Source organism: Diadema antillarum, unplaced genomic scaffold (genome assembly GCF_040938485.1).
Source record: "Diadema antillarum isolate AM-2024a unplaced genomic scaffold, OU_Dant_1.0 seq00000951_RagTag, whole genome shotgun sequence".
NCBI lineage: Eukaryota > Metazoa > Echinodermata > Echinoidea > Diadematoida > Diadematidae > Diadema > Diadema antillarum.
In genome coordinates, this window is record NW_027271799.1 from 128,047 (window position 1) to 147,806 (window position 19,760).

The 19,760-nt window shown below is 39.7% G+C and overlaps 2 protein-coding genes across 2 annotated transcripts in view; both read right to left on the bottom strand.

The window, feature by feature from the left end:
* Window positions 1–8,807, bottom strand: part of LOC139741750 (diacylglycerol kinase delta-like) — a 114,698-nt gene extending 105,891 nt beyond the window's left edge. Inside the window, exons 1-2 of the mRNA XM_071652335.1 lie at window positions 8,730–8,807; window positions 7,991–8,095 (exon numbers count right to left, since the gene is read on the bottom strand). Coding sequence (XP_071508436.1) covers window positions 7,991–8,044 — 54 coding nt within the window. The 5' untranslated portion in view covers window positions 8,045–8,095; window positions 8,730–8,807. The remainder of the gene's footprint in view (window positions 1–7,990; window positions 8,096–8,729) is intronic.
* The window catches only part of LOC139741752 (diacylglycerol kinase eta-like), a 169,320-nt gene continuing 157,608 nt past the window's right edge, over window positions 8,049–19,760 (bottom strand). Inside the window, exons 5-6 of the mRNA XM_071652337.1 lie at window positions 8,730–8,810; window positions 8,049–8,054 (exon numbers count right to left, since the gene is read on the bottom strand). Of these exons, the coding sequence (XP_071508438.1) occupies window positions 8,049–8,054; window positions 8,730–8,810 (87 nt within the window). The remainder of the gene's footprint in view (window positions 8,055–8,729; window positions 8,811–19,760) is intronic.

The window sequence follows — 19,760 nt, forward strand, 5'->3', positions numbered from 1 at the left end:
AACACTGGTGTTCATCGGAATGATGAAATCAAGTGCAACCTAAAAGGAGCAGAGAAGGAGAAGGATGAATAAAAACAGCGACAACAATATGACAGAGAACTGCTATCAAAATAGGGGCAGGAAGGGATGTTGGAGCATGAGAATGATAGCAGTGAGAAGTGAGAGGAGTGACGAGGAAACTGATGAAAAACAAGAAGGTTAAGGAAAAGCAGAAGAAGAATCCACAGTTAACCCGTTGAGGACAAGTCCAGAGTATACTCTGGCAAGTGTCAATGGAAAATGCGTGTTGTAGCTAAATCAGCCCGTCCTCAACGGGTTAACGTTATCAATGCAAAAAGACCAAATGAGCAAGAATACCTCCACACAACACAGCCCCAAAAGTCCATCCATACCCACTTAATGTTTTGACAGTTGTTGCTTTTTTTCATACCTTGTTGGTAATCTTCCTCCTACAAGATTGCCCCCCTCCCTGCGCCCCTTACCCCATTTCCAACACTTCATCTCGAGAACCAACATCCTTCCGTACTCGTGAGCATTCTGTTGACACTGCACCTGAGCCAGCCACTCAAGCTAAATGGGTGAAAATGACTTTCCATTCAACAGACATTACATCACGTTCTTGTGATACTATGAACACTTGTATCTCACAGCATGTTCTTGTTCTCATTCCCATGCTACATCGTATTCACAGCATTTATTACCATTAACCCCTATACCTTACATCATGTCCTTACCTCCCCCATGCTGTTCATAGGATCAAGTCCATTAACCCTTTCACCTTACATCATGTCTTTGTGATATCATCAAACCTTGAACCTTAATGATGTTCTTGCCCCCCCCCCATGGTGTTCATATGATTGATCTCATTAACACTTGCACTTAATATCATGTTCTTGTGATACCCCTAACCCTTGCACCTCATGCGCTAATCCCCCCCCCCCCGCCCCCCATGTTGTCCATAGAATTAATAATGTTAACTCTTGTGCCTTATATCACATTCATGTGATTGTACCATTAACCTTTGCACCTCACGTCATGTTCTCACCCCCATATTGTTTAAATAAGATTGATATCATTAACCCGTGCATTTAACTTCATGTTGTTGTGATACCAGCAACCCGTGCACCTCAAGATCTCACCCCCCCCCCATGTTGTTCATAGGATCGATGTCATTAATCCTAATTGTGTTATACTAAGTTATACTGCATGTTCTTGTTCCCCTCCCCCATAGTATTTATAGGATTGATACCATTAGCTCTCACATCGTACATTACGTTCTTATGATACCATCAACCATACCCTTCCCCCTTCGAATGGTATTCATTGGATTTACCCCCCACCCCCCCCCCATTGTTCCCAGGATTGGTACCATCAATCCTTGCACCTCACATCATGTTCTTGGTCTCCTCCCCCCCCCCCCCTTCCTGCGTGACATTCATAGGATTAAATACTATTACTTCTTGCACATTACATCAGGTCCTTGTGATGCCACTTATATTTGCACCTTAATCAAGTTCTTGCCCCTTCCACCCCCCCCCCCATCCCTCACAGCATTCACTCTTGCACCTTAAATCACAGCCTTGTGGTACAATCAACCTTTGCACCTCACGATATATTCTTCCTTCTCAACAGTGTTCATGGGATTGACACATTGCAACTTTACTACATCACATTCTCACCCTCAGCCACATTGTGTTCAATCATCACATCTTGCATCCTGCCTCATGTTCCTGAAGAACAGTACTGAGGAATGCAGATTTTGTTTGACCTCTCCTTCATTTTCTCGGACTGCTTGAAGTATCCTCTTGTTCCTTCTCCCAAGACAAAGCAGCTCAGAGTCTGCGATGGGAATCCTGCTCCCCCGCGACTTTGTCACTGACTGCTCTGATGTGTTTTTGCCACTCCGGCCATCATTTTCCAGATTGGATGTCCACTTTCTGAACGAGAGCCCTCGCTCAACAAGTCCACAAAATCGAGGTTTATTCCATCGTATCTTTGACGCAACACTCTTGCCAAAAAGAAAAAAAGAAGAGAGAGAAGAGATAAATGGATGATGCTCAACGTGGCCCGCTGGGACGACCCACTTTAGATCTGTTACCACTCGTCATCCTCCACTTCTATTTCTGGTCGGGTATTAATCTTAATTGAGTGCATCTCCACCACTTTTAGAAAGAAACAAAATGGGAAAAAAGAGCAAAAAATCACAGAATTCCAGTAAACTTTCCAGTGAGGGAAAGGGCAATGTTACACGAGTCAACGTTTCATGTTGACGTCAAGTAACGGAATCTGTGCGAAGGGCACCGAAAAGGGGTGCCATCCCCTGCTTGGCACCTGCGAAAACCCAAGACGCCACTCGGCACTCGGGCGAAGACAGAGACGGTAAGTCATTCACACATTCAGCTGCTTTTTCCTAAAAAACACTCTCAAATTACTGTTTTTGTTGTTCCTTCATGAATAGCAACATATGGATCATTGGCCCTGCTATAGTTTTTTTTTTCTAAGACAGAATGCAGATGAACAAATGGCTGGCCTTCCTGTTGATTTCACGACAGATGTTTATTCAACAGGGTTATCTCAATTTAAAAATGCATTATGTGTACACATACTTTTTATAGAACAGCCCCCTGCTTTAATTATCCCTGGCATTAGGATCACTGATTCAACTTCAAGTTGGAGGGCATGAGTGACAAGCAGCATCAGCAATATGATTTGAAAGGTTGTAAAGAAGGACATGTACTATATGTACACCTCAAATTCTGTGACAAGCAGATAATGATAATAAGAATCCACGCTGGAAACCATCAAGCGTGTAGCAAACATCATCCTGACAATGGCAGACTGGAGACGTCAATTAAAAAAAAAAAACCTCGGATGTAAAAACTGACCTTTTACTCGAACAATGCCAACATAATCAAGATCATTGGCATGGGGGGGGGGTCGGGTGAGGAGGCACTGATTGCTAATGGAAACGACAATCAGATGTAAATGCACACTTAACATCTATTTTCACTCTGACGCTCTGGCCATAACGAATATAGGATCTGTATGTCAAGTACAATACAACATCCTCCCTCCCAAACACTGATCACCGTACCTACCAATTACGGCATTTTTCAAAGAACAAAAATCAGAAGGGTTGTTTTTTTACTTACTCGTAGAAGCGATGCAGTAAATAGAGTGAAAAATAAATGGCAAGTGTGTCAAGTGATGCATTGTGAGAAATTCAAACTGAAGGCTTGAATCTCACTTCTTTGCACTCTAATACCATGACAGATTTGAAGCAAGCATATACCATCAGTAACATAAATATAAAAAAGTTGATGATAATGATGATGATGAAACAGCATTTATACAGCACAATTTATCTGTAGAAACATTCAATGGCGCCCAGCTCCCACAATGCGTCACACATCATTCACAAGTTATGAAAACAGGCAGACTCACAAGTATACAGCCACACAGAAAGATTGGGGGGGGGGGGGAGGGGGAGGGGGAGGGGGTATGACCAAGCCCCTGCCTCCTTTTTTTGTTACAACAAAGGAAAACCAGCCATACACTTAATGTGACTGGGGGGGGGGGGGGGGAAGGGGGGGGATAAAGATGTCATAAGAAATTTTAATCATTGATGTCTCCTACTGTATAAGAAAAATGGGCTCCTAGGAAACCGTCTCTTCAATATAACTTGAACTGTCTCCATCAAAAGACTATCCAAGATGAGGATTTTCAAAGAAAATGCATAAGGCAGCAGTCAAAAGAATACTTGATGTTGCTTTTCACACCTAGATTGCTGCATGATTATATTCGAAGATATGCCGCATAGCTAAAATCACACAACTTCAAGAACACGTATAGAGTATATTTAGAGAAGTAAACACTATTGCTGAGAAAATGATTGTGCTTTTGAGAAGTTTCTTGGACATGGAGAATAATGTGAGCAGATCTAATGAAGATGGCGAGTTTGTGCTGCTTCTGGGCCGCTCCTGCTCTTGTGGAACCTTGCACTCATCTTAACCATCAAAGGTCAATGTCTTTTTTGGTTCTCAATGTTCAGAATTCCAATTTAATAGGAAGTGAGAAAGAGGGAGGGGGAGGAGAGAGGGAGTCGGGACGGGGAGAAGGAGAGACCACTCCAGTATGTATTACTTTAACACTTTTCGCGGACACAATAATTTGGTCCCCCACACCATGTGGAGAATATACAATGTATGTTCTATCAGTGTATCCTCTCCCCCAAAACTTGTAGTCTGTACACGTCTGTCTGTCAGACATCTTTCGTCTGCACAGATGGCAAATTTGAGGCAAGAGTCTAATACACTTTGGCAAGTGTATAATACATATGGGCAAGTATAATATACATGATGTGCATTTGGGGCAAGTTTTCAATACAACAGGGGCACATAATATGTAATGTATTTTGAGTAATATAGTGTTAATGCGTATATGCAATATAGTCAGGGTAAGTCTTCTAAACACTTTTGGCAAAAACACGGTATTTGGCGGCAAGTACAGAATACACTTTGGGGTTATCATCAAAAAGAGCTGGGGCCGGTAACAATACACTTAAGGCAAGTATACAATACATTTGGGCAAGCATCAAATTCATTTGATAATCAATCAAACCTATGTTTTTTCTTTGTTGGACAGACAGAGCAAATGCTACTTCATTAAATACAAAAAGTTCTTGTAGCAGCTTTAACTCTTTTCTTTTTCTTTTTAAAATCATCTCTAGAAAACCTGTAGTCCATGTACTATAGTTTATATACTTTCGTTATTTATCGTTCCACATATGTGACATCATACACTGTGGTAGTCTTCTCATCCAGCAGTGACTTCACAGGAACTTTAAAAATGTACAATTTTTGAACGCTTTGCCTGATTTTCCTCAAACTTTCAGTAATGTGTTCTACTACGTGTAGTATTGATGCATTCTCTCAATCCACATGTACATGAAAGTGGACTTGTCCTTTAACTCTTTATGTGCCATGGTGGAAACCCCCTGTGTGCCACGTTATTCTGAGACACGAAGGTAGTCATGCTTTGAGAAAGAATTCTGTTTTTCCAATTTGTATAACTTTTACAAATTTCTGTTAAGATGGGCATAATAGTAGGCAAAATTAAAGAGGAATGCCAAGCTCTGTTTCGATATAAATTGTATGACGTCTCTATATTCAATTTTTCTTTTTAATGACCAGTTGTTACATTACTGTAAATGCATGACTTTTGCACATCAAACCGTGACAGAAACTCAGAATGCACAAGCAAATCTAGTTGGGAATATTGCATGATAGTCGATCTCCGCATAGAATGCAAGCCGTATTATGAGAGGAACAAAAGCACGAGAAACGCTTTCATTGTGCCGTGGGATTAGCAGTGATTAGCGGTTTATCGATCGGTCTTGGCGGCTTTGTTTGTTGAGCAGAATATGCGAAGTTGGCATGCCGTCAACCGAGTCGAAGGTGCGAACGTGGCACATAAAGAGTTAAACCAGTGGCTACATACTGCATGTGCGTGCATGTCTCCACGTACAAGTCCTTGTGGCAATTCGAGATATAGAAGAAGAAAAAAAAGAAGAAGAAGAATGCATTGCAAACTGAGATCTGATAGAAAGCATTCTCAAATGAAGTACAGCTATTTCTGCAGAGATCTTGTCCAAACATACACTACTCAAATTTCCAGAAGAAACCACTTTTTTTTTTCCCTTTTGTACATTAATCTAGCAGTGCTGATGGATCGAGAGGTGTTTAATCAGAGACAATTCACAGTTTGGTACGTGACTTCACACCCGAATTATGCATTAGTACCTCTGCATGCAAAAAGAAAGAAAGAAAGAAAGAAAGAAAGATGGAAAGACAAAACCTAGTGGTAAGCAAAAACTTGACCTCAAATCCACAAAATCTCATTTGTATGTTAATGAGGGGGCAGCTGAGAGCCAGAATCAGCAATCTATCCAGTAATGAAGAAAGGGTCATTGCTTTTTTTTTCCAATGTTGTTGAAAACAAAACTGGGTTGGGTAGTATCAAAGGCAATGACTGTTCCCAGTTATTGGAGAAGAAAAAAAACAAGTAGAATTATTGCTCAAACATGGGGTACATCAAAAAGCCAGATATCTTATCCTGTTCTTCATTTGTTAAACTTGTAGTATTTGAGTCAAAACACGGTTTGTTTCATTTTTTTTACCACTAATACAAAAAAAGCAAACTTAGAAAAAAATATTTGAAACCATCCCCTTCAGAAAATATCTGGCAACAAAAAGCAACTTTCCTTAATTCTGTTCAATACAGCAAATGTGGGTGGATTTTATACATTGCCATCTCTGATGGAGGAATAAAAGATATGTTAAATCCTCTCAATAATTGCCTAGCTCAGCTTACACTTCACTCATCTTTAAGGTTTTACCATGATTATCATTTACTGCAAATTATGAACACCGGCTTCTTACAGTCAACATAAGCTTCAAAGAAGATGTATCAAACTCTTGGAGACAAACAGATTAATACGATCAGATTCTAAGACATGCCATTGCCTTTTTCACCTTAAATTAGTACTCCCATCACCTACAAAAAAATACATACATATATTCCTGCTTTGAGGTAAAAGATACCTTGGGCAGAAGCATAAACCGAGAATATATGGATGATGTGGCTTTGCGAGAAGACAGATGGTGTGATTATCTTGTTTTTCACTCTGCCTCGACCTGCTTGATGGTGAAACATAAAGGGGGGATTGAAGTAGATTGGGAAGGGGGAAGGTGATGGGAGAATCTGACCTTGTGGAAATCTCTCCCCGTTTTCACACGTACCGAGTGTGCTTGATTTGAAGCACGCACGCTTGCAATGATGCATCACCAGAATCGTGATTCAAATTACAGCATTCTTGCCGTGTGAATGCAAACTGGAAATCGCGGAGGGTGATTTGAATCCAAATTCCAATCGTCTTTCAAATGACAGTCCGGATGAGGTGTTTTCCAATCATCATCTGCCAGAGTTAAGGAGCAAGCAGTCTTGGGAACGGATTGACCTTCAAATCATGTTGTGGGGGGCGGGGCTAGCAGTGACCTCTCAACCACTTACTGCAGAAAAGCTGCGCTCATCAAATGCTCGCATTGCAGTAAAGTATGGGTTACTTATCGTTCAATAGTGATTGATAGAAATCCGCGAAGCCTTCATCGGTCGTGTGAATAAACAATAACTCGAATTGTAATTCCAGTCGTGCTTGTAATTCAGCATTATGATTGCATTTTTTGACACGTGTGAAAACGAGCTCTGTTTAAAAACAGAGCTGGGTGCCATAAAATAAGGTTAAGGTGGGAAGAGGTGAGGTGAGAGACTATTCTAAACAATCCATGTAGAATTCCCTGCCTCAGACAAAGCTAACTGAACTCTTTGCATGTCACCTTCACACGTCGGACTCAGTCCACGGCTCGCCAACTTTGCATATTTTGCTCAAACGCATAACCACGCATAAGCCAATCCATAAATTGCAATATGCCACAGCACTTTGCAAGTGTCCCAGCCACAGGCTTGTCAAAGAATTGACAGCAAATAAAAGTTGCAATTCTCTCCACACATTTGCTGCACCGCATTTCCAGCATGAACTCTTCTCCAAAAAGTTTGATGGCTTTGAAAATCAGAATGCTTTCAAAAAGTGTTCACGACTTGCAGTCTCAGAATGACGTGACACACATGGAGGGGGAGGGGTTACACTGTCGCATATAAAGAGTTTTTCAAAGAGTGAAGAGGCAGGTAAATAAGGAGAAAGGAAGGGTGAGGGTGATTCTGATTTGCTCATAAAAACCTGTTTAAGACAAAACTTTACAAGACAAAGTGATGAAGAAGGGTTAACTGGAGAGAACAGTGTGGGGGCAGACAGATTCTGACCTCTCAGTTAATTAATGTTTAGAAGTTAATGCTAGCATAAGGATGAAAAAGCAAGTGGGATCGTGGGCGGGGGAAGGGGGATGGTGATTAGGGGTTGGAGTTAGATTCTGACCTCGTAGAAATCCCTGTTTGAGGTAGAGCGGAGTGCACTGATCCAGTCCTCCATCTCCTTACGACTGTAGGCACATAGGATGAGAGTGCGGAATGGTGTGATGACCTAGAACGGAGGGAGAGATGATGCGTGGATGCGGTTACCCATGACGACCAGCATCTCTGGCCAGTGACACGCATAATCCCACTGCCAGATTTTCTTTTCTTTTCTTTTATGCAGATCGCAGAGTTCTTCAAGGACATGGGGATTATTGTCTGTAAGGATACTCTTTACATTTGCATTTTTGCGTATGAAGAGCACAGACCATTCACTACGTGCAGAGCTCACAAACCTATCCAATCTCTTGAAAAATACCCTTGATCTCCTACAAAGTAGGTTACAAAAGTCAAGCGTAGGAAAGAACTCTGATTACAATAATTACTCTAATCAAATCCTGTCATACTCAACTGAACAAATGGGTGTTCTATTGTATTATCATCTTACATGCACAGGCAATCTAAACAAGATATTCATATTCAGGAGAGCTGCCAAAAAAGACGAAGAAATAAATAAAATTTGTTCTAAAAGAAAAAGGTCATGCAACCCAGGAACTTAAAATCTCTAAATGTTTATATGGGTATCACATGTGAAAAGTAATTTCAAATCAATTGAAGAATTATAGTCTAATTTGGCAAAGAGGGGAGGGTAGGGGAGACAAGGATAAAAGAGAAGAAGAGAGTAAACATTTTCAAAAACTTACCCTGAAACTATTGTTGACATTTTTGGTACTGTTCTCTGCGACGCTTACATCGGTTAAGTCAACCTCTTCAAATATTTCAGACTGCAAAGTGAGAAAGGAGACATGAATATGATTATGACAGTGATAAAGAAAATGAAGAGGATAAACAAAGATTGCTCTCCTAATGAGTTGTTCTTTTATATAGAGAAAAATGTGTTAAAGGTGTCAAAAATGCATTCTTGAACCTGTACTGTAGAATGAAGTCACATGCATGAAATTCATTGACACACAAATGCTCAAAGCAAGTATTTTGTCGTGTATTCACCATCTTCAAAAGTTCTATGAAGACATTAAATGCATTAATCACCTTGAATGCATTCTCTATTAATAGAATGCATTCACTGGCATAGAATACACATGCAGACCTGGGAGGCATTCAAAAGGCTAAAATGCATTCACTAAAGATGAATATACTCACCTATAAAGACATACAAATGCATTCCCAGACCAAAATGCATTGGATCAGAGCAAAAGAATCTACTCATAAGCCAAAACAAATACATACAAAGTGCATTCATGGATGCTTTGTCAGTCATACAACACATCTCTCAGAACTACAATGCATTCAGACATGCAGATGGCATTCAAGTGTACTGAATGTATTCACAGACATCTGCATAACACGTCTACCCATACATACAATGGATTTAACACGCATTCACACACACATGACTCAGAATGCATTCAGAGATATGCAGAACACTTCCGCAACATTAAAAGAATGCAGTGATACACAAACACAGACACACCCTCCTAAGGATGTCTTCCTCTCATTTCTGAACATTGAATTCCAATTTGGGATGATGAGAAACAAACTGCGGTGTGCCCGGAAGAACGACAAGAATGCGTGCGAATCAAGGAACGTGTGCCCGGAAGAACGACGCGAACACATGCGAACCCCATAAATATAACACATGCTTCACATGCATTCGCATCGTTCTTCCGGGCACATCTTCCTTGAATTGCATGCATATGCATTGTTCTTCCGGGCACACAATAAAACTTTGACACTGTATGGTATCAGCCGAATGAAAGAATCGACAAAGACGAAGACCAGCTTATTACTTTACTCTCATCTAGGTTTGGAAAAATCTATGGCAGCCAATGCCCACACATTGCGGAAAGAAACCTTACATCTCGCTGCAGAATATGGCAACATTGGTGATGGCATGACTGATTTCATTAAAACAAAAATGTCTATAACTATCTAAAATCAATCCCTCGTGACAGAAATATTGTAATCACCAATGGGATTTCTGCATGACAAATCCATTTCCTGTTGTCACTGGTAGAAAGTAATTAGTTTGCAATGCATCCTGGAAAGGGGGAATGTAGTGATGATTAAACCAAGAGATGGACAGTTTTATCTGGGAAATTTGCTACATACTTCCTTCAATTGGTGGTCAACTTTGAAGTGAAAGCTGTCATTGTGCTGTTTACTTAACATTCATACTCCTTTTTCTTTTGTGTTTAAGCACTATAATAGGGAACATGTGTATTCTCATCCTACTGACGGAGGTACTGGAAATTCAGTTTAAGATTTTACTTCAGTTCTGCTGCACAAAAACGGGCAGGCAATTAAAAAAGGGGAAAAAAATCTATGCTTTGTACACACTTGTGCATGAGTTCCTTCTTGGATCTTTGAGGAAAAAGAACAAATATAAAAGTCTGAAACCGCATGCTAAGTCGCATGTAAAATATGGTCTTGTGATTTCTGCTTGTGTGTACACGGTGACTCTGTTTTTTCCTGGGGTGACTACCGCTGGTGACGTTAATTGCAAATCGATGGCTATTTTCTGCCTGGTCGTGTTTGCGGTGTCGATGGCTTGCTGTCTTCCTTCAAAGGGATCCGGTTTCTAAGTTCATAGGATCTTGGAAGGTCCGTGGACGGGCAAACACGTCAGCCACACCGCCTCAGCAAATACGCACGGAGTGAAATACATGTTTGCCTTTAATTTGCGATCATGCACAACAACCCTTTTTCTGGGGGGTGGGGTGGGGAGATGGAAAAGGAAAGGGGGACATCCTTGATGCTAAAGAAGATCAGAAGACAATGAAACACACACTGGGTTGAAAAAAAAACAAGTTATGTAAGATGGCAGATTGCTCACAATATTTTGTCTACAAGAGCTCTCATTAATTCATTATGACCTGCAATTATTAAAGAAACTGCATACGCTATATTTCTTTTCAACGGAACAAGGGAATGAAGCTTTCAGTGACATATGCTCACCTCAACCTCAAATACATGTATTTTTGTTTAAATTATCTCTCATGATTCAAAACACACGAGGTATACAAGTAGGCCCCTAATGCAGATCCACAAGACTGTTGAAAAAGGCATGTCCTTAATTACTCTTTCTTCACCAGCCTACATATCACATGGATTCTGGGTCTATAAATCTTCTCATTAGTAACATACATTTTCAGGGCACAAACAGTTTGATATTGAGATAATTTTACCCTTTGCCCATCATATCACAGTGATGTGGAACATTCAACATCTCACTAGGAAGAGGTTTGTCTGTTTCACACTGAAAGAACTGTGGGATATTTTCAGTCCTGTCCTTTTCGTCACTTTAAAGAAACATCTACAGCAAAGACTTATGTATATAAGGGCACCTAAAACTTACACCTACCAAGAGACTGCACTCAACTAGATCATATAATTCTTCTTTCTATGGCTTGAACATGGCCACTAAAGAGACATAAATATATCTCATAACATTTCATGGGGGGGGGGGGGACTGTAACATTCACTTGATGATATAAGTTCTGATTAGCTATATTCTTGCATCCATTTTACAATATATCTTCTTCTTTTTTTTCAGAAAACATCAGCGCTCAGTAGCATGAAGTGTTTGGAATGAGTCCATTGAATGCCATATATATAATGAAAGAATTCATAGTAAATGATCTACTTCTTTACAAACAGCAATTTACTACATGCAAAACAAAGGAAGTGTGTCACTTCAGTGGGTGTATCTCATTTACACTTGAAAAGTACTTGAATTTCAAACATATTTGCCATCGCATCGTTCACTCTTGGACAGGTTTTCTACTTCATTTAAGATATCAAACCTGCCAATGTGTTTATTGTCTGACAAAGAACATAGAATTCTTTCTTTTTTTTTTCATAGCATGGTAGAACTGATGTGTATTCACCATGCTTTAATATGAAATGATGATTTTGGCTTGGTAGAAATGATCTTTACGATATTGTTAATGATGGCTCAGATTTTGTATTGAGCACAATGGAGAGCACGATGTAAAAGAAAAATTGAGCAACCCCCATTCAAATATGGCATGTCATGCTTGCTTCACTCATTTTAATCGCTCCAATTTCATCGTCTCCGTCTCCCTGTTTCCATGGCAACGGCAAATATTCACTGGCCCTTGGTTCCTTCCTTATATTGTGCTTATTTTGTTGGCAGTGCTATTCCAATCTCGATGCATCTGGGTTAATTTTACAGCCACCACAACCACGATCATCTGCAGTGAAACGTGATGTTCTTATGGATGGAAAATATCAGTGCTAGTTTCATTTTGTGAATGCGTGTGCTGCAAGTATGACTGATAGCAGGTTGAAATTGCAGACTTTTTTTTAAACGGTTTTGTTCAGGGTATTCTTTTTCCATGCTGCTCAAGTGACACAGCAGAATCAATATTTTGCATGACATGTAGCATCTAATCTTTCAAACTGCAGACAAGAATGTTCATACTTCTATGATACAGAAATACTCCTTATGTGTTCTTATTTTGCCCCAAACTGACCTGCACACCTAATACCTGCACAACTATTTCTATAGCTTTTCTTCATGTTTCTGCATTTCTAAAAAGGCAACAAAAGAAAAGCCAGTTTGTTTGCTCATTGATACGAATAATTTCCAACATCACACCATCTCAGAGGAAAAGAAATTGAAAGACATCGGATTGATGTCGCACAGCTCTAGATTGCAACCGTACCGCTAACAAACAGTGCTTACATTACAAAATAAATCTATTACAAATGAACCGGGAGAAAAGAGAGCGAAATCTTGCGTATAGTCGTTGCGAGGAATTTAGAAAACATAATACGGATGCTCTCTTTCTTAGTTCTTTTGTTAGTGCTTTACTCTTGATGCAGGCCATGGTGCTATTCAAGAAGAGATGGAAAAACACTCTGTGATACTCATCGGGTGCAATCGAACCTCAGCCCAGAGACAAGACTCACAGAATGAGAACTCAGTTTACGTGCAACCTTTGCGGTTTCAAAAGGAGGATGAAGCAGCAGAAATAAAAGAAAAGAAAGGTCTGGTATACTCTCCCTCTTTTTCTTCTTCTTCTTCCTCCTCCCCACGTCTTTTGCTGATGTAACAGAAGAACGGGGCACTCCCTCCATTGACGACGCTCAACTAGGATTCCTCTTTCATAAATTGCCTGTATCATTTCTATACACCTCCCAATTCACGTCCTAATTATAATCTGCTACCAATTCACAGACTCTCTCCCTTGATTGACTCGGTGGCCTTCGGCAAAAATACGATGCATCTCGGAATGATAAATGAAGAAAAAAAAAATCAATATCAGTCAGATGAGGACAAATTTTTAATGAGTGCGCTTGAGCAGTCTTTTTAAGATCTGGCCGTGTACTTTCACCTGGTGAGCATGAATGATCATGTTTGTGGGTGTTTTCCCTTCGAGAATAAACTCATCACAATTTCTCTACAATGATCTCGACTCCTCTGAAGAGCCTCAAATGTTTTGCAGTTTGGTAACGGTGAAGCCATTTCTATCTTTGTATTTTGCAAACTTGGCCTCTTGCTCTGTGGAAGTCACACAAAATTGACAGCTTCAGTTAAAAATGAACCAACAAATTATTTTAGCAACCTTGCAAAGCCATGTCCAATGAAACTAGAAATGTCGCTACAGCGACTGGTTATACCCCCGCCAAACAACATTTCATAAGCTTTGGTCAAAACAACATTTCATAAGCTTTGGTCAAAAAACTGAGGAAGTAGTTAAATCCGCAAGATCTTTCCTTGATCTTCTGCCATTAACATGCCATTACCATGGCAACGTACTTTCGGGTACTGACGAAAAATGCGTCTTGCACATCTACAACCAAAGGCACACATCTGTACCAAGTTTCATGGAAATTGGGCAAAAACTGAGGAAGTAGTTTGCAACACAAAATTTTCCATCATTTTGGCTCATAATATGTGAGCTGTTACCATGGCAACATACTTTTTGTCACTGTCAAGAAATGTGTCATGCTGACCTATATCCTAAGACAAACATTCAATATGAATTCCATGAGAATTGGAAGAACACTGATGAAGCAGTTTTGCCATGAAGCATTTTGCCCTATATTTTACCAATAACATGCCGTTACCATGGCAACGCACTTTTTGCCACTGCGGAAATATGTGTCTTGCACATTAACATATTCAGATGAACATCTGTACCTAATTTCATAAAAATTGATCAAAAACTGTGGGAGGAGTTCGCGACGCAAGATTTGTACCCATTTTTGCCCATAATATGCCGTTACCATGGCAACGTACTTTTGGGTACTGTCAAAAAATACGTCTTGCACATCTACAACCCAAGGCACACATCTGTGCCAAGTTTTATGGGAATTGGTTGAACACTGAGGAAGCAGTTCGCGACGCAAGATTTGCAACGGACTGACCGCCCGACCGACCGCCCGACCGCCCGACCGACCGCCCGACCGACCGTCCACTGATTCCTATATACCCCCTTCAAACTTCGTTTGGCGGGGGTATAAATATCAAGATACCGATAATAATAGCTGAAAGATACAGTTTTAGGACGGAAGTCTACAAATGACATACAATGTATCCTTGTGTATCACATTATACTAAAGCCAAATAGGTGTGGTCAGTTGTTTACTGGCTATTTTCAATTATTCTGGATATGACATTTGTTTCATAAATATGACTGCGGCCATGATCTGCATGTCCTAGAAGAAAACAAAAAGAAAAAACAATTATGCAACAAATTTCATTTTTAGGATTGGCGTACAGAGCTGCTTCAATGTTGCAAGATACTGTCTTTTCCACAGTTCTGATGCAATGGGAAACTATAGATGTTTGTATTGGGTGTTTCTACAAACCTGAAGTGCTTCTCCTCACCATGGATGGAGGAAAATCAAACAGCAAAACATAATGAGAATGATGTTTCATCTGAATTGAGCCAACAATGGAAAAACTCTGGACTTCGACAGTTTGAGGTGTTTTCAATCCGTATAAATCTTATTAATTCTGTAAAATTGATGAAATCTAAACTCCTAGCATCCTTGAAACTACTTTAATGGCAAAGAATCATATCTCCTTTACCCAAAATGATACACTTTTCATGATTTTGATATCAGAATGACTGATTGATAGTAAATGCCTTGGCAATTTAAATTTGTATCTGTTTTTTTAACATACTTCCTGTGAATGAGGTAGAATCTATTGCAAGTTTTGACTGATTTGTGATCAATCCAGTCTGAAAAGTTGCAGTTGATTTCACTTCCAACTTTTTCATCAGAAGGATTTGCAATTAATCACACAATTGCCATTGATCGGGAGAGTTACGATTGATACGAATCAATCGCAATTCTTCATAAGACGGGGCCCAAGCGCTCCCTGCCAAATATATACAGATATTCTAAGGTATGGTTTTGTGTCTTTAGTTACTTATCCACTGACATAAGTTTTCTGTGAGATGAACTGCAGCAACACACATGTGACACGATTCGCTATTTCTCCATTTGACAAATTGTTACCCACATTATACTCTAGATAAGCTCCAGTATATCACTATCTTCATTAGATCTGAAATCATCAGAATGCCCAATATCCAGTCCTAGACTTATCTCATCAACAATTATTCATTATCATCATTATTATTATTATCATTATTATCATTATTATTACTATTATTATTATTATTATTATTATTATTATTATTATTATTATTATTATTATTATCATTATTATTACCATTATTATTATCATCATCATCATTATACCTAAAATCAGATTTCCTCAATCAGGGTTGTGTTTGCATTTCATCCCAGAGAAAGACCAGTGATTCAAGTTTTTAGGGAGATCTTCGGCAGAATCAGGGACGTTTAACATCTCTGAATCGGGGTTCAAGCACTATTACATACATTGTGTATCACAAATACTAATCTTCAATATCAGATAGCCTTCTCCATAACTGACTACTAACATTCACAGATCAGAACCAGGCTGCTTCCAAAGAACAACGAGGGAAATCCTTGCAGGTTTACATGCAGCCTAATCGGCAAACTAGATTCCCAAATCAGGGAAATATTCATATTCTCTTGTAATGGCATGGAGAGATAGTCAAGTTTTCAGGTAGCTTCCTGCAAGATCTGGAAGACTAGGCAGGTCTCGGTTATTCAGAGAAAAAAAAAACAATTGTAGCTTCCTTTGACCAAAAAAAAAAGTGAAAAAAAAAACAATTTTTTGTATGTGGAGTACCATGTACAGCTGGAGGCATGAAAATGATATCCAAAAAGCTATGGTTTTGCACTGATTTTCATCCCCCCCCCCACAAAAAAAAAAGAAAAGACAGACCTCTCTTGGGTAAATACTTGCTAAATTAAGAATTAATGATATAGAGATAATCTTCTGAGAGTGAAAACATGGAGGGGGGGGGGGAGGCTGCAAAGGACGCAGTCATCGAGAATGCTCTGCGCCATTGAGACGGGCAATCTCACCAATAAAACCCATCTAGGGGAAATTACTTTAAGAAGCTGTCAGGCGAAGGACTCTTTGAAAGAAATGGCCGATCACCTCGCTGCAGCATGCCATGATGGGTTTGGTTGGTTGGTTTGTGGAGGCCCCATCCCCCCCCCCCCCCCCCCTCGTATAGTGTCAGTTGACATTTAAAAGGGTTCCAGTTGATATAAATCACTGAATTGTATGGAGGGAAAGAGGAAGAGAAAGGTTTACTTATCCCATCTGTTACAAGCAGGGTTCTATTTATCTCACCAATGAGGGGGAAGGGGAGGGGGATGCTCATTGAGGCAGTGGATGAGGTTGCCATGGCAACTTGGAGAGTGATTCTATCTACCTGCCGTCAATGTTGCATTCCTTAGTTTGAAAAAGTTTTTTTTTTTCGCCCCATCCTGAGAAAATAAAAGGTTATTGTGCAAGGGATGACTATCGCCAAAGGAATGACAATCTTCAACCATAATGTCATCATCAACGACATTCCATCCCTGGAATGTTAATCACAAAAATGGGAACCTTCCAGGGGGTAAAAAACAACATCAATGATCCATGGAGACCTACCCCCAGCAAGAGCACTTTATGAGGGTAATGGACAACTAGACAGTAGTAAGCAATAGTCCTCCTGGTGGAGAAAGCTCCTGTGAACCCGCTTCTGGTGAGGATAAATTCCAAGCTGAGGTGACTGCATTTCTGTATTTAAAGTTCACTTTCCTTCTTTATATTTCTTTTTCTCAATGTGACACAAAAAAGGTCCACAATCCTTTTTTTTTTCTGCTATGAAAAAAAAGTATTTTCCAAGGTAAAACACAGTTAACAGAAAAGGTTAAAGGGATTGTACAGTTTTAGTTGAGACCTATCTTCGGGTTTCTAACATTTTTTTTTGTACTGTGTGTGTGAGATAGTGAGAAACCTTTAAAGAAATATGAAAGAGTATGTACTTTCAAGAGAGCAATCCTAATAAAAGGTGGGAACCCTCTTTTATTAGGATCGCTTTGTTTCACTTTATATTTGGATGTCTCAGCTATTCCAAAAGCGATTTTCATCTAATAAACTTTGAATTCCTCTTTAAATGGTATGTTGTGTATTATTTCATAAGTGGTTTCTTGGTATCTCGCAAAAAGTTGAAAGCCCATCTTCATTTCAACCAATATTATACCATCTCTTCAAAATTCATCTTTATCATTTGAAATTTGCTTGCAATAAATATCAAAAAAGTCTACCAAGAACCTAAGTCAGGCTGGTGATACTTGCCTGAATAATGAGTTGTTTTGGAGTATTTTGAGAACAAAGGTGTAAAAATAGTTTCAATCTTGGTACACAACTTTTAACCCTAACTGAATGATCTTATGCCCTATCCATCTAGTAGTGGGTAGCTAGAACATTACAGGATGATCTATCGTGCCCCAGCAGATGTTTTTTCCCTACAACTGCGGATACAATACAATATCATATAGAAAATGGATGGATATCGCTATGGCCCAATTTGAAATCAATTACAAAACATAAATTAGCAGCCATGCTCAGATATTTTCTGAGATTGCAATACCCTCAGCGTACCTTATTGGCTCACATTTTGCATTTTTGTCATTACCCAAACGAAATTGTGTTATCAGAGCTGTATTTGATACATCTCATTCGCATGTACATGTGTCCCTTTTAGAGCAAAAATTGAGAGTTTCTGCAGGCACACAAGAATTATGTTTTACCTTTAACCCTTTCCATCCTCTTGGCAACATACATATAAGCAGTACCAATGGGTTATTTATGCTGGTGGTCTTAAGATGGTTAATCATCATCATGCTTTGTTTACCCCATATCACATCTGCCGTCAGATGCCTTCTTTCAGAAACGGGAACGAGAGTCCCAAATCCATCCATTATTGATATTTGGGCATGCTGTGATCCGACTGATACCTAATTACCTCGGGATAGAAAAATAGTTTGGACTACAGCTTTTACATTGCCTGCGTGGGTTTGTCTAGCATAAATTACAGCCGAATCAATGTTGAAAGGGAAAGGGTATGGGGCAAAGGGGTAGGGAGAGGATCAACTCCGAATTACGAAACAATGAAATGGCAAGATGTAGCTACTGTAAATAAACGTCCATATTTTCGCACCAATAATTTTTTGCGCTGAGCAGCTCAAAAACATATTTGCGGGTTCTTGAATTTGTGCTGCCTTATTGTCAACCCATTCAAAATGTGCAGAGAAAGTTGTGAATATTTCTTCACAGGTTTTAGAATTTCCACTAGCCAAAAGTAGGGCAAAATGTGCAAAAATTAAGACACAGAGAACATTTGTGCAGAGCAAACGCACATACACAACAAGAATAAAATAACATTTGATGGAGAGCAAGAACAAAATGATGATAAAAAAAAAATATGCTTCTTGAAACACATACAATGCACTTTTAGTTTTTTTTTCATGCTCATAGGAAGATTTGGCCAATTTAGATGGCAGGGTTTGTGAGATAAAGGTGAATATTTGAGTTTTCTGTATAATATTCCGATGACACTAAATTACAATGCACCTCAACTCGGCATCAGCATTAAGCCAAAACTTCACTCGGTTCAATATGGCAAGCAAAACCGTTTCTAACTTCACTCTCATCAAATCTCATCTGAGAGCAAAATGAGAACTCCCCTACAATCCTGAAAGAAAAGTTTCACAAAGAATTTAATACCCCTTTCAGTAACTTGTGTATTTCTGGCCAGCTCCTGGCTTGAGCTAAATTGGCCCGCGCCAAGCAGTAAAAATTGCGTTCAACAACTGTAGCAGAGCAGCGCTACTTTTATGATGACCCATTCAAGAACTCGGCAACGTAAGGGATAACTACCATGGTAACTGAACGCACGCTCCGGCGGAGGCATGGCCAGGTAATTGTGACCTTTAACCGTTCAAGTAATTTTGGTCCAAGCCTGGTGCTGCTACTGTTCATACACTCTTCGATCGGTGCCAGGCCCGAGCCTGGCCCCCACCTGGTGCTAGGCTACAGCATCACCAAAATAATCTGCCCCTGGCGCGGGCCACTTTGGCCCGACCCATTCATAAACTCAAAATTTTACGACTTAGCTTGGGCCTGGCCCAAGCCAGGAGAGTTACTGACAGGGGAATTGGTCAATCTAACATTAACATGGCATGTCATTGGCTTCACAGTTCAGTTTTACTTAATGTCTTCAAAGTCCACCTCAAATTGTTAGCAACATTTATGGAAAAAATTTCTCTGTCCTTTATCTTAT